The 16,539-nt window shown below is 41.8% G+C and overlaps 1 protein-coding gene across 2 annotated transcripts in view; it reads right to left on the bottom strand.

Moving 5' to 3' along the window:
- KAT2B (lysine acetyltransferase 2B) overlaps positions 1-16,539 on the bottom strand; it is a 103,437-nt gene that overhangs the window by 35,166 nt on the left and 51,732 nt on the right. For both annotated transcript variants that reach the window (XM_060011535.1, XM_060011536.1), the window contains exons 4-6: positions 13,305-13,397; positions 11,637-11,818; positions 4,225-4,416 (exon numbers count right to left, since the gene is read on the bottom strand). In XM_060011535.1, coding sequence (XP_059867518.1) covers positions 4,225-4,416; positions 11,637-11,818; positions 13,305-13,397 — 467 coding nt within the window. The remainder of the gene's footprint in view (positions 1-4,224; positions 4,417-11,636; positions 11,819-13,304; positions 13,398-16,539) is intronic.

Genomic DNA, 16,539 nt, shown 5'->3' with positions numbered 1-16,539 from the left:
GGGGCCCACAGAAATCACCCGAATACCTTGGTAAGAGTATAGATACCCAAACCCCACCTAAGCTTACTGAATCGGAGTCTGGGAGAATGGTCTGGGCAACTGATTTTTGATAAGTACCTTGGACAGTTCTTATGTGCCCCAAAATAGAAGAACTATGATTAAAATACCAACACAAATCTATACTTCTAGTACTGGAATGTCTTCCTGAAAGCCTCTTTTTAAGGTACATTAATTCTCACGGAGGGGTACAGAATAATGGCTAAGAGCTTGGGTTCTAAAATCCAATTACCAAACTCACCACTTATTATTTGTGTGAGCTTGGAACAAGTTCTTAACTTTCCTCTTCCTTGGTTCCACTTTTATAAAATGGAAATATCAACAGTAACTCCTGCAGAAGATGGTAGTGAGGAGTACACTAATGTCATGCTTCAAATGGTGATGACCCCTTAGGAAGTGCTCATTCATTCACTCAACAAAGACTGAATGCCCACCACATGCCAGGTGCTGTGCCAGGTGCTGGAGGGTAGAGGGAACACAACCTCGTCTTGCCCTCAAGAAGTTTACACTGCAATGATGTAATAAAGTTTAGCTAGTATATACGTCTACTATCCTGTCTCTGAAATTCTGAAATCCAAAAGCCCTTAAAAAAAGTATTTTCCCTAATCCATTTGGCAACAAAACATACGTAAGACTACTTACAGTCTTTATAAATGGATTTGCTTTGGGGGACCTGCCCCCACCCCTAAAGCTATGATAATGTATAGCCCATGTGTTATGTTACCTTTATAAAGGTGTCAAGTTACCTTAAAACTTGAACTGAGAAACAGACCAAGTATGGACAACTGATCAAGGACCTACATTAACATCATCATCATCATCATCATCACAATTACTGAAAGTGCCACTAGTCTTCTCATTAATCAAATCCGGCAAGACTTCAGAAGGTCTCGGGGTGGGAGAGGTTGCGTTTTTGGAAGTGAAGACAGGTGGGGAAAGGTCCTGAGGGTCTTCTGACTTGCTGTTCATACTCAGAAGATTTAAGAATAAGGTACCATTTGCGTGAACATCTACCTGCACTCAGTTGTGTAATTCATGGTTTACAGAAACGACATGAGTCACCTTTTGCCAAGCAAGCCACCATTAACTTATTCTTTAAAACACTTTAGTATGTTTCTTATCTAACACAGAAAGACTGACAGCAACAGGAGGTAAAATCCTTACTAAGGTCACATTCTGACCTTGCTGACAAGACGGAAGGTTCTCGGTGCATTTCCCCCTTGTGCTAAGCAGACCCTGCCTTCACCTCACACAGCCCTCAAGATTTCCCCAACTGCCCTTTATCACAGAAGTAAATTTCCTTTCCTTTTCCAGGCTCCTTCTTTATCAGTAATTATATAATGGGAACACTTCACAAAGCCCTAAAGAGACTCACCAAAGAAGAATGCCATTAATAATTTAGGAAAATAATCATGTGTGTGTTATATTTTATATATATATATATATATACACACATACATATATATATATACACATACATACATTTAGTTATTTCAATAAAATAAAGAACAGGCTCATCTAATGCTATGAGAAAACGCTTGTTTTATATACAGAGGATACAAAATTATATATAGAATAAAAGAACGCAGTACACGGAGAAAAAACTGAAGTATCTAAAAGCACAAAAAGTATATCACAGTGGTAGGGTTATAGTGGTCTTTTGCTTCTTTGTTCCCTGTGAATCAAATTTTCATCAACATGTCCATTTATCACTTTTAGAATGAAATGCAGATACTAAAGTTTTTAAAAACAACCGTGTAAATAGGTGGATGGGGGTGGCGTCGGGGAAAGGCACATGTTAAAGCCAAGCAGAAGAAGCGGCAACATATGAAGAGCAGGAAGATAAGGATGTAAGCTCTGAAGATGCATCTGAGAAGCACGGCGACCTCACCAGGTGTGAGAAGCAGTCTGCAGCCCTTCCCTTGAGCTGGTGCCCAAGACACAAATGGCACCTCCGGCTTCAGTATGAGATTCTGCCGCCAAATCTGCAGGTATAAATCCCTAACAGCCTCAAATGTTGTCAGATTCAATGAAAAGGGATTTAAAAGGAGAAGTGGGTGGTAGCTTTACCCTACCATTAGTAACAGAGATAAAAAGAAAGCAACACTGATTTTTCAGCTGAACAGCATAAGCGCGCCAGAACTATGGGCTGAACGAACATAACACTATAATTAGCAAATACCTGCAAGAAGCAAACTGAGTTTGCTATGGGGGAAAAAGAATTGCTACTATGCAAGGTAATTAAAATTTCTCTTTAAGCACCACAAGAGGTGTGAGGGGGGAGGGGAGAGGGGTCCTTTTTGTCCCTTGGCTTAGAAACAGAACGACTACTATAATCTGAACACATGAAATGCTACTTATGTGGCAAATGTAATAGAGAAATAAGAAAACTGCTTTAATCTCTATGGAAAGAAGCTTAGAACAGTTAAAAGGCAGCCACTGAAATACATGAGCTTGCCCAGAGTTCATTACCCATTGAGGGGCAACATTCAAACTGCAGTTTAAGTGCTTCTGAACCTTCCTCCCTGGAGGATACCAAAGGGTCCATGTCCTGCCTCAGTCTCGTGTGCTGGCTGCCTTCAGGAAATACTGAAAATCAAGTGGCTAGGACTTATGTTCAAATATTGGACGTTCAGCTAAAGCTCATTAGAATTATCCTCTACCTAATGTTTGAGATTCGTGTTAAACTGCAAAAAAAAAAAAAAAATTGTTCAGTCCATTTTCATCAGAAAACCATTTTTGTTATTGTTTGTTTTGGGCCTCACTTATTATTTTTTTTTTTTTTGGCCGTACACGGGCCTCTCACTGTTGTGTCCTCTCCCGTTGCGGAGCACAGGCTCCGGACGCGCAGGCTCAGCGGCCATGGCTCACGGGCCCAGCCACTCCGCGGCATGTGGGATCCTCCCGGACTGGGGCACGAACCCGTGGCCCCTGCATCGGCAGGCGGACTCTCAACCACTGCGCCACCAGGGAAGCCCTGGGCCTCACTTATTTTTAAAACTTAAAACTATCATCTTTCCTGAGATACAAATTGGGTAAACCAGAAATAGTAATAATAATAAAAATCCAGTTTCTCAGATAAAACAGGATTTCATCAATCTTTGCTCAAAGACTATAATGGCTCCTCTCTGAAACTCTGCTATCTCGCAGTTCTCCATGGCAGAACTCTATCAGACCTAGAATGCCTTTTCAAGTGATACCTTCCACCCCTGCAGACCGGTGCTTCCAGGCAGAATGAACTGCCTCCTTCCTGTCTTGCTGTCACTGCTCCATGACAAGCCATCACCTGCACCCCCAGCCTCTCACCAGCACCCAGCCTCTTAGCTTAAATTCTGGGTTCTTCGCACTGAAAATTCATTTCCAAGGCCAATGGTGTGGCACTGCAACTTCCTATCCCTTTGACACGTTGCGTGTATTTGAAAAACATTTAAATGATTATTCACATGTTGGAGTTCTGGCAGGTGTGAGAAGCAAAGGTGCACAAGAGCATGCACATTCCACAAGAAACTGAGTACACAGGAACAAGGATCATTCTGAAGGAGGCGTCTCTATTCCCGGCCGGCCCCGCTCTGGGGGTCTAGTTCACTCTAGCTGAGATGGGACTGATCCACCAATCTTAGCAAGGGCTGGATGGGACTTCCCTGGAGGTCTAGTGGTTAAGACTCCGTGCTTCCAACGCAAGGGGCGCGGGTTCAATCCCTGGTCGGGGAACTAAGATCCCACATGCCGCATGGTGGGCCAAAAAATTAAAAAAAGGAAATGGCTGGAGACGTGGGACGGAAGAAACAGCCACCTGACTTCTCCTGCACCACTTCTGGGAAGATGGAAATGGCTTCTGCACCACCTTTCCCACCCCCCACTAGCATCCTGGCAGCTGAATATACAAAACAAAGCATTCCCCCCCCAACCACCCCCACCCCCACCCCCCACCCCCACCCCCCAGCCCCATGAGACTCAGGTGGAATGAGGCGAGGCTAAGGGACCAGTCGTACAGAGTCAAGCTCATCTCAGATGGGCTGGAAAGTACCCATGGAGGCTCCCAGAGGGAGCTGAGAAAGATGGGGTCCCTCTTTCCTACCCCTCCTGATTTGTCACTGAGGCAGGCTTTGCTGTGTATCCATCAGTCTTAAGCCCTTGCATCAAAGACCCACAAGAGCACTCCCTTACTTTGGGAAATGGGTGAGGATTAGAGTCCGTTTCTCCAGTGGCAGTTTGTCTTTTTCCTGCCTCGCCTGTTCCAGGAGCTGTCGTCTCATCACGGTGAAGACAGAGCGGAGCAAGGTTCTCCCGAACACCTGGGCAGTCTCGTACCGAGGCAGACTGTCACAGAACTGGGGCACGTTGCAGTAACACAGCCACCTGCAACCAGAGGAGAGCACGCCATCAGTATCCCTTAAGCCCCAGACCATGTGGAACACCCAAGGACGGCTACTCTGTATCATCAACCTCAGCAGGAGAAGCCAGGTCTGCAGTGACGAGCAGAAGTATCACCACCAGCTAGTAAAACGTGGGAATTCGGTGAGCTCACCCTGCCATAGCCACGTGGGTCCAATTCTACTAGAATCATTCCATTCTGCAGCGTCCTTTAAATAGGAGGAGGAATGAAAGGGGAAACCGAGGAAGTCCCTTTTGCAGAAGAATCAGAACTCCCCCATCTAATCCTCTAAGTAAAATTTAAGGCTTCTTTAAAATGCCTACGCAGCATTCACATACCTCCACAGCTTTGGTGGGAAGATAAAGATCTTCAAGACTGTTCAAAACTCAGTCAAAACGCAGGAAGTAATGAGCTTCCACCATCTGTTGCTTAGGTACGTTTTCAATGACTCAGACTCAAAGTCAAAAATGCATTTCAGCGTTGCACAGGGCTGGAGGAGTTCCCAGAGGGAAACCAGGGCTTTCCTGACACCTGATCACAGTTCTGGGGCGCACGGGCTATGCAGAGCATATGATTTAGAAAGCTCGTTGAGCCAAGAGAAGCTAAAACATGAGCGTCCACCCACAATGGACCCACCTTCTCCAGGGTGACCCGGAGATGCAAGCCCTGAAATTCCCAGCAACATGGGCACACAGTGGGGCGCAGAGGGCAGCAGAGACCAGGGTCAAGGGTCGAGGCTTCACTGCCCAGGTCCCGCTCCTTGGTAGCAGACCCGAACATCCTCTTCCAGGACAGGACTGCTTTCCCCAAATAAAACCCTCTCCTCCCTGTGTGCCTTCCTGATCTTGTTTAAGACGGGGGGCCATGCTCCAATGCACCCAAACTGCTGAAGGACACCCCAATGAACTGTCAGCCCCTCAGTAAAGAGTGGAACAATATTCACTTACTCATGCTTCTTGACTTATTTTTTATCTTATTCTGTATTACTTCTTAGTTCTCCTGTGTATGGGGTGGGACTGTTTCATATTTGGGGAAGAAACCTTTCATCAGTGTTAGTTCATCTACCTAGATTCAAAATTAACCTTAAAACCCTGCTACTATTTCTGTTCTCCTCTCAACCTTTCTGTCCTAATAATTCACACCCAAATGTCATTTTATGACACAATACCCAGATGGGCATCTTAAGGGCTGCACTGTATCTTGTCAAGTCGGAAACAGCGACCCTGGGAGCAGAAGGAGCTAGGAGGTTCACTGATTTTGTAATCCATAAGGCACTTCACATAGAAATTCATCACCTTCGAAGCCAATCTTTGCTGGAAGTTAGCCTGTGGCCACTAAATGAAGTTAAAATATTTGGAGTTGAAGGGAGGCCAGCTCCCAGGGAACTAATTATGAAACTACAAATATAATCACAAACCATAATCATCAGTTCAATTTCATGACACTTAGGCTATCATAAGATTGTTTGTAAATGTTAACAATATTAGAAGTATGTCCAATCTGCTGCAATGGAAGATATATAAGGATTTAAGGATTTAGACCAGTACTGTCCAATAAAGCCTCTATGATGATGAGACTGTTGTATACCTGTGCTGATACAGTAGCCACCAGCCACATGTAACTACTCAGCACTTGTACAAATGAAGAGCTTACTTTTTTTTCTTTCTTCTTCTTTTTTTTATTGAAGTACAGTTAGGTTACAATATTATATTAGTTTCAGATGCACAGCAAAGTGATTCAGTTTTATATATACACATATGTGTATATACATACATGTGAATATATAATTCTTTTTCAGATTCTTTTCCCTTATAGGTTATTACAAAATACTGAATATAGTTCCCTGTGCTATACAGTAGGACTTTGTTATTTATCTGTTTTATATATAGTAGTGTGTATATGTTAATCCCAAACTCCTAATTTATCCCTCCCACTCCTTTCGCCCTTGGTAACCATAAGTTTGTTTTCTTGAAGAGCTTAATTTTTTTTTCATAAATTTATTTATTTATTTAAGTTTTGGCTGTGTTGGGTCTTCGTTGCTGTGTGCGGGCTTTCTCTAGTTGTGGCGAGAGGGGGCTACTCTTTGTTGTGGTGCGCAGGCTTCTCATTGTGGTGGCTTCTCTTGTTGCGGAGCATGGGCTCTAGGCACGCAGGCTTCAATAGTTGTGGCACACAGGCTCAGTAGTTGTGGTTTGCGGGCTCTAGAGCGCAGGCTCAGTAGTTGTGGCGCATGGGCTTAGTTGCTCCACGGCATGTGGGATCTTCCCAGACCAGGGCTCAAACCCTGTGTTCCCTGAATTGGTAGGAGGATTATTAACCACTGCGCCACCAGGGAAGTCCCAAAGAGCTTCATTTTTAATGTTACTTAATTTTAATCAACTTAACATTTACTTTCAACCAACAAGGGCCTACTGTAGAGCACAGGGAACTAGCCTACGATAAACCATAATGGAAAAGAATCTGAAAAAGAATAGATTTATATATATCAATATATCTGAATCACTCTGCTGTACACCTGAAACTAACACACCATTGTAAATCAACTATACTGAAATTTAAAAATACATAAAGGAAAAAATAAAATAAATAAAATTTCCTTTCAAATGGAAATGCTGTGAAATATTTTTCCATTAAACAAAACTTTACTGTTTTGGTAGAACCCCATTTATCTTTAACCACTTAAAATTTAGTGAATGAATTAAAATGTGCTTTAAGTATAAAACACACACTGGATTTGGAAGACTTAGTACCAAAAATACGAAAGTAAAATACATCATTAATAATTGTTCATATTGATTCCATGGTGAAGTGATAATATTTTTATATACTGGGTGAATAAAACACTATCAAAATTAATGTCCTGTGTTTATTTTTTTTATGTAGCTACGAGGAAATGTTAAATCACATACGCGGCTCACTTTTGTGGATCATATTATATCCTATTCGGCAGTGCTGATTTTGTGTCTAAAAGAGCATTTCCATCTATAGGGGTCACAGATGTCAGAGACCCTACTTAAAGACAGATGCTCTTTCTGCTATGGCAATGATAGGTTATAAATACTATCATAAATTCATAAAATGTTGTCCCAAAGTGCTTAATAGGTCATTCACTCTCCCCAGAGTAGAGGAAGGCAGCATAGATTATTATCTAGTAAAAATTTTCAAATAATAGGTTGCCATTCATTTCCTCTGAGAATCATTTTTATAGACCTCAGTTTACACTTTGTAGTTTAGTTTTGTTTTTACTTGCAAGACTAATCTTATTTTATAAATCTGTAAGGGCACAGTATGAAAAGACAGAAGATGAGTCAGCGTGTGGTGTTTCGGGGACTGCTCTAGTAAATGACACAGTCTAGGCGTGTGGTGAGACGGAAAGAAGGAAACGGGAATGAATGTGTGCCTTGTCACTGCTCACACGCTCCCCCAAAGACTAACCTGGAGGAGAAGATTATACCTAAACGACTGGTTTCAGGTCTTCTCCAAAGAAGTGAAAGGACAGCTCAGGGATCTTTGTATGCCTAACGCTGACGGCATGGGCGTGCAATTGACTGATGGTTCAAACAACTGTCTCTGACTTCTTAACGGCATCGTGGTGATTTGCAACCACTCTGCTTTCTTTAAAACGTGAACAGAATTGGAGAACTTGACTGCAGAAGACCATGTCATCCTACGTACTTGCTGGACTGAAAATCCTAAGGTTTTCAGCAATTAAGTGACCTCTCCCAGTTCTCCCAAACTAAAGGCTAGTTACTTTTGGAAATCACACTAGAAGCTAGGATTCCCGAGCGCCAATCCACTGTTCTTGCCACGCTCTGTGATAAATACTGCCCTAGATTTACACACCTAATTATGAATGCCCAGGAAGCATGGTGACAGGCTATAACCTCATACAGCAGTAGTTACATACAACTGTTTCACCAAAATCAATTTAGTTATATCTAACTTGCTCAGTATTCTTACAAGGCATCTCCCCAGTACAGGCATGACCTCTAATTTTGAGGTCTGCACAACTGAAAATCTAAGGCTAATTATTTGCCACTTTCCTTTAGCATATTCTGTTGGTCAGATGTATTGTAAGAAGTCGTATTCCTTTGACACTTTATTTTCCAGTTATTTCCTCGTGAAATTATATTAGCACACCATCATGGAATTCGAGGAATTTCAAAATATTTGTCCAGATTTTTTTCCAACACCACAGTGTTTTCTGGGGGACATATAAAGGTATATTTAATATATACTTATATAAATTATTATGGTTAAGTATATTAACATTAATATACCAGATATTTTTAACATATAAAATATTTACGTTTTTCCTTAAGTCAGAACAGAGAGGATAAGTAATTTAAGCAGTTCTACTGTTCAGTCTGCATTTAATTTTTTATTGGCTAGATCCTCACAGGTTAGCTTTGTGAGGAACATAATCGTTTTCTGAGTCTATTCTCTTCCACAGAGAATCCTGTTTCTCCCCATCTTCATGCTGATGTGCACTCCACGAGTTTTCCGCCCCTCGGTCCTAATGGCTACAACTGCTGTAAATTACATGCTGAACCAACAGTCCAACTCCTGAGGTTCACTGACACGCCACGTGGTGCCTGCAGCTGTAACAGGACCTATTTTGGAGAAGATGGTATCAGTGAGACACCATGCCGCAGCGGCGTGTGGTTTTTTAAATTCCCACGTGGTCGAAACAAGTCTCGCTTGTGATAATGTTCACAGGTTGTTCCTCTCTGCTTCCCTTTCTTCCTCAACACGGCGGTGGTGGGGAAGCCCGGGGGTGGGGGGGCGGGGGAGGAGGGGTAGACGGGAGGTATATCTACCTTCATTCCCTTATTTATTATTTACAGAGGCTCCTGATCTCCGTCCGGCCTAGAAATCGGCAGGTTGCAGGACAGGCTCACTCAAGCCCCTCGCCGCTTCCCTTCCCCACATCGGACTCCACCCTTCCGCCCTCGGCTGGGGCGAGGAGGCGGGGCCAGCCAGGACCCTGCGGCTGTCTCTCGGAGCCCTTTCTAAAGTGACCCTCAAATCGCTACCCTCTCATCCCACTGCACACACTCCAGCTGAAGAGTCGCGCGCTGGCAGGGACTTGAGTTTTGGAGGGCGTGGGTTGGGGGGAAAGCATGAGTAGCATCTTCCCAGCGCCTGTGCTGTGCGCCAGACGCCAGGCACGGGCCACCTCAGGGGACACACAACAGCCATGGGACCGGGCAGAGGAAGAAACAGAAGGTCCAGGAGGCGAGGTGAGAGCTCTAACACACACACAGAACTGGGGAGGGATGGAGCCATGGTTCAAACCCATCGCTCATTCCAGAACTCGACTTCTATTCTTTACGACTCCTTGAGTCTTCATAAGTGCCGCCCATTTCTTGGTAATTCCCAAGTGCTACACAGTATTTTTATTCTGTTTTCTAAAATACAGCATTAACTCCCGTGCTGCGTCACAATTAATTCTCCTTCTTGATGAAACAATTTTTCCTCTCTTAAGGGCGGCAAATATTGGGAATTCCCTGGCGGTCCAGTGGTTAGAACTCCGTGCTGCCACTGCAGGGGTCACGGGTTCAATCCCTGTTGAGGGAACTAAGATCCCACAAGCTGGCACGACCAAAGGAAAAGAAAAACAAAGACAGAGAAAAAAATGAAAACAAACAAAAAGAGAGGCAAATATTTTCAGGGGTTTGGCTCTGACAGATATTCAGCTTTGTCAGTTGTTCACAGATGGAGTTAAAAGACACGTATTTTTGAGAGTTCTATTATCTCAACTCATAAACAGGAGTAACGATGCTATAGGAACTACTGTTAATATAAAACTCTGAAATGAAGGTGTGAAAATGAAGACATAACTTAAAAAGTTGATTTTGAAGAAATCTGTAAATTTTACAATTATTAAGATAAAATACTTTATAACTCAAATTGTATATATTGTAAAAGGGGAGAAAAGAGGGAAAGGGGGTTTTACTCATGAAATCAGGTCAGTGATCAGAGAGAAAAGCTTATCTTCAATTACACCCATTCCTCTTTGTCATCCGCTGTTACAGAAAATAACCTGGGTACAAGTGGTCTTTACAAGCTGTCAAAAAACACTGCCTATTTTAAATCGGGGTTGTGGGGGGGACCCTGAAGCAAGCTTGATGTGCCTATAAAATATAAATGGGAAAAGTTATAAAAAAGGTGAACAGAATGGATAATACAAGTCACTGTCTTACTTAAATAAAAATAAATGTAAGTCATTCTGTTTTGTAGGGCCCATGTTTATGACTCTTAAGTCAATTCTATTATTCTGCAAGTCATAAGTAATAAAAATAAATTCCCACTTTAGAAAAATGTGTAATTCTTGGATGTGTAATCCAGGAATATGTTTGATGTCCACCAATAGGGACATGATTAGGTAAATTACAGTACATCGATTCAACAGACTATAATACAACCAGTAAAACGTCTGAATGGGGGACAAAAAGGATGCAAATTTTGTATTTTCTTTCATTCTAACAAACGTAAAATATCTATTTAAAGGGACAGTGACTGTAAGACAGTATGTATAACGATACTATTTATACCATGCTGCTGGGACTATGGTGATCTTTCCTTCTTTAAAAAAAAATTTTAACACTATTATATTCACGGTCATTGCTTATTTTTTTTAATGATGTCTCTATATAATAATGACAGAGTCAGTATAATTATGTAGATCAACAGTGCTCGATAGAAATACCATGCAAGCCACACATGTAAATGTAAGCCACACGTTTAAATTTCCCAGTAAGTCACATTAAAAAAGTAAAAAGAAACGGGTGAAATTAACTTTAATATATTCTATTTAATTCAATATTTCCAAAATATTACCATTTCAACCCATAATCAATATAAAAATCTATTAAACTATTAATGAAATAGTTGACATTCTTTTTTTGTACCGTCTTAGAAATCTCCACTCATGCCAGCCACACTTCAAGGGCTCAGTGACCACATGTGGCTGGCAACTATCGTATTAAAGAGTTCAGGTCTAGATGATTTGGATCCCTCACCCTCCAAAACATCACGCTATGAATGAAGAGTAGGAATCTGGGGAGTTAAATTCGACGTTCTCTCTAACTGATGGAGTCCCGTGATAACTGGGCAACCCTCTGCTTGCAGAGGCAAGTAGCCGTGTTATGTCTGCAGTGTACTTTATGGGCCAAAGAAGAAGAACCGGCCGTCTGCTTACCTTGTATAGTTCTCCTTGTATCCAGAAATATCATCGTTGGGGGATCGCAGTCTTCGTTGAGATGGAGCCTCCAGATGCCAATAGTTGATGCGGTTCAGGAACATTTTTGCCAACTCAACTATTGTTTGCCTTTCTTTGGATGGCAGGTGACTAAATTTGTACTGTACAAAGTTATTCACACCCTTAAAAGGAGGAAAGGCAATTTATTCACGCAGCTGTGCAATCCTGAACACTCACATAGTCAGCCCCGTTGGTGGTCATTAGCAAAAGAAAAGACATTTCTCTATTCACAAAAACCTCTTCCTTTTCCCTCTTAGAAAACAGGAATGCCCAGAAGGAATCATGCCCCAGATCACAGTCTATGAAAAGTGACAAGACACAGAGGCTGTGAGTTGCAATTCTATGCCTGCTGCAATCGTGACGTGCTAAAGAAAAATTCAAAATCACGGACCGAAAAAATCAAAACCCCATAAACAATAAAATACGGCTGTTTTGCAGCATAACTCTTGCTGTACTGTCAACACAGTAGCTCACATAAGAGATTCTTGGATAAATATAATGTTTTGACATTCATAAAATTTTAATTTTTGAACTAAACCACTAGAATTTGAACTTTTACTATCACTCTTTCGGTTTTAGTAAACCTACCAAAAGAAAATTCTTATTCAAAATTATGGCCTTTTAAAATAATAATCTGTGGATTTGTGGATTAATTTAATCTTTCTTCAGAACACTCCCATCTAATTTAATTTCAAATAAAGGAATAATGGATTCTTATTTCGTAGGGATTGGAGACAACATTTTTTCTATGAAAAACTGACTGATAAAATACATTTATTTGTTTCTGATATCATGTCTTCTGTAATTATTCTCATCAAGAAATTCAGTCCAGAGTATCTGAGATTTACTTAGGCAAACAATGATGGGCCAAAAAATTGATACTGATGAGAAATCCTGACAACACCTAATAGAAAAGGTCTATACATATCAACAGATTCCCCAAGTAAATCTCGGCTTCTTTGCAGGAATCTTAATGTACCAGGAAGCCAATTTCTGGAAACAAAATCTCATTTCTTTTCTGTGCTTGCTTTTTAGTTGACTTACAATGTTTTTCACATTGCTCCTGAATTCCCTCGCCTCAATAGACTTTTCAACAGTGCAAACAGAGGGACAAAGACTTAATTTTAAAACATCAACACCGGGGCTTCCCTGGTGGCGCAGTGGTTGAGAGTCCGCCTGCCGATGCAGGGGACACGGGTTCGTGCCCCGGTACGGGAAGATCCCACATGCCGCGGAGCGGCTGGGCCCGTGATCCGTGGCCGCTGAGCTTGCGCGTCCGGAGCCTGTGCTCCGCAACGGGAGAGGCCACAACCGTGAGAAGCCCGTGAACCACAAAAACAAACAAACAAAATCAACGCCAAGAAACAGCCCATTTCATGTGTTCTGACGAACTACATGCTCTATTAATTTTTTTCTTTCCCAAACACACAGTGAATTCTGAGCGTTCAGCAACCCTAAGAGACACAAGCTAGATCATTTATTACATCCAAAGGGCCCAAGACAATTCCTACCGACTTGAACATCTCTAAGCCATCAATGAGGATGAAAATGAGAACGTTTGTTCAGCCTTAAAGCACTAAAAAAGGGGCTTCTCTTGTATCTCTTTACCTGTTCAATGCTAGGTTTCTCAAATGGGGGTTTCTTCTCCAAAGAGCCTTCAACCACAGGTTTTCCTCTTTGTAAAATAGACTTTCTCAAGAGCTGTAAGGAAATCATTTAAAAAAAATCAGTCAGTGTCACACATGCGCGCGCGCGCACACACACACACACACACACACACACACACACAGACACTATGGACTCTCCAAGCTTACAATCTTGCTGGGAAAAAAAGCCCACATTAATCTAGAAAAATGGTACAGATGAACTGGTTTGCAAGGCAGAAATAGAGACACAGATGTAGAGAACAAACTTATGGACACCAAGGGGGGAAAGGGGGGATGGAATGAATTGGGAGATTGGGATTAACATATATACACTAATATGTATAAAACAGATTACTAATGAGAACTACTAATGAGAACTTGCTATATAGCCCAGGGAACTCTACTTCACTTCACTGTACAGTGGAAATTAACACAACATTGTAAAACAACTACACCCCAATTGAAAAAGACAAAAGATTACAAATATTTTCTCCCATTCTGTTGTTTGCCTTTTAGCTTTATTTATGGTCTCTATAATTTTTTTTTATTTTAATTTACTTAATGTGTCAACTCTTCCTCTTTTTGTTTATCAGAATTTAGGTCTTAACGATATTTCTAAATAATATTAATAATGTTGTCTTGCTTAATACTAATAATATCATAAAAGTATTACAAAACCCTAAAAAAAAAGAGGCCACATAATGGAGGTGGGCCAGGCCACACCATGCTGTCTTCCCACATACAAAAGGAAAAAAAAAAAAAAAAAGGTTGGCAGAAGAGAAATTCCAAGTAAGTTGCAAAGGCATTAAGTGCAGTATAAAGCCCAGAGGATGAGAGCTCAGAAGTCTGCCTTACCGGGGGAAGATGTCACAGAAGAGGAAGGGTATAAACTGAGTCTGGAAGGGAGGACAAACATGAAACACAACGAGAGGACGGAAAAGCATTTGCAGGAAGGTGAGGTAGGAGGTCAGCCTTGGAAGGAATTTAAGGGCTCAGTACAGTTGAGGCTGCATCATTGGAGGTTAGAAGCCCCATTGATACTTTGATGTTATTTTTTTCCTAAGATATTTAATCAGCCAAGATGTGGATTAAAGGTAATACGTAAGAGTAACAAATTTAGCATTCTTGTTTGTTTGTTTGTTTTTGTCTTTTTGTTTTTGGCGGTGCCTTCCGCATGCACATGCACGCTGCAATCCTGACGTGCTAAAGAAAAATCTTAGTTCCCTGACCAGGGATTAAATCCGCGCCCGCTGCAGTGGAATGAATTCCACTGGACCACCAGGGAATTCATTTTAACATCTTATTTTGAGACATTTTAAGCTTAGGCTTTTCTCTGAAATACACAGTATCTCACACCACACACACACACACACACACACACACACACACACACACACACACACACACACACACACACACACACACACACACACACACACACACAGCCTTCAAAGGGAAGCTACCATATTCTATTTATCTTAATTACATGTTAGTAAATCCTTAGATCAACAACATGGGTGACTACCAGGTAACGCAATTTGCCTTCACGCCCATGACCAGAGCTGGGAGAAGCTAAACACTTTTCGTGTTCTGGGCAGCCGGGAGCACACAGCCGCGCCACACCTTTCCTGCTCACTCGCCCTTCCCCACTCTGTTCGTGCCTTCTGCTGACCCAGAGGCTGGTGGACACTGCACCCTCTGCACACGCCCATCCAGGCCGCTGCAGATGTGCTCATGCTCCGGATGGCCTGATTTAAACCCCTGAAAGGCCGAGGTCCACTGTGTGCGACGGCTGTGTGTCACACACATAATCCAGGGCCCAGGCTCTTCCGGAAGGAATTCCGTAGGGCTCTCAATTGGCAACTTTCACTGTTGAGGTCTTTTTTCATTTCCTCTCCATCCACAGAATGCGGGCCAAGTGTTCTGGCATCTCAACGCCCATAAAACAAAAACGTTGCTCTTAATCCCTGCCATTGGAATTTAAAGCCCTCAAAGAGCAAATATCAGAGAGTAAAAAGAACGCGGAACCACTCGTTAAGACCTAGTTTGAAAATAAATTTGATCTTGAAATTCTTTACCTTCAACCTTTGCTTGAACCTTCAGTAACCTTTACACATGGGCCAGTTATGATATACGACCATGCATTCATTCATTCACTCATTTATTTATTACATAGTTATTTATTTATTACACATTTATTTACATCTTTCTCTCCTTTCTCCACTGATTGCCTCTTCAATAGAAACAAAACATGGCAAACTTTCTCCCAGGAGTTAGTGGAAATAGACGAACCCCCAAGGTTGAAGAACACCCTGTGTGCTCCCTGAGCCGGGTCTTATAAGGGCCTCATTTCCTTCTAGAGGTGCCAAGTAAATTACTCACATGTAGTATTTGCTGATCTTATCAATGTATCATGCCCATCTTTACAAAAATAAAGGTGCCATGATGATAAGTTGTTGTATGTGTTTCTAAGGATATAAAAAGACTGATTATCAAATTTAGATACAAATAATTCTGGCTGCCTACATTTTCGTCCAGTTAAAGTAAGACCATTTGGGAACTTGACCCACTGAGGGTTTCAATTTGGAGGTAGACGGATGAACTGGGGAGGTGTCGAATCTCCGCTTCTTCATCTACAAAAGGATGAAGCTGGGATAAATAGGCGTATATACGAAGACTTTAATAATAGCAGCAAGGATTTGCTTCCTGACTTTTGCCAGGCACTCTCTGTGGTTCTTTATCTGTATTACCTCATTAATCCTCCTAACAACCTCTTGAAGTAGGTGCTATCATTGTCTATAGATAAGGAAACGCGACTTGCCTGAGGTCACATTCACTAAGTGATGAAGCCAGGATTGGGACCCAGCTATAGCTGAGCTCCAGAACCACGCTGACAAACAACTAGGATAAAAATGAGCTTCAGGAAGCAGCTTTTCACCGAGTTCATTTTCAACCTCTAAGGCAGAAGAAGCTTCCAAAATGCTACTAAAATGCACAATAACATTTTAATTTAATTTAATTATGGAGACATAAGAGACACGGAACTGCTTTTCCAAAACTAAGAAACGGATGATTTATAACTTATTTGCCCCAAGAATGACTTTGGGGGAGGAGAGGGGAGAATGCTGAATATTTTGGATTTTGTTCTCAAGAGCAAAGATATTTGCATGGCTAAAGATGAGAGAGGTAAGAAAGGG

Source organism: Delphinus delphis, chromosome 4, assembly GCF_949987515.2.
Source record: "Delphinus delphis chromosome 4, mDelDel1.2, whole genome shotgun sequence".
In the NCBI taxonomy this organism is placed as follows: Eukaryota; Metazoa; Chordata; class Mammalia; order Artiodactyla; family Delphinidae; genus Delphinus; species Delphinus delphis.
The sequence above is the reverse complement of the archived record's forward strand: the minus strand, read 5'-3'. Positions and strand labels throughout refer to the sequence as shown.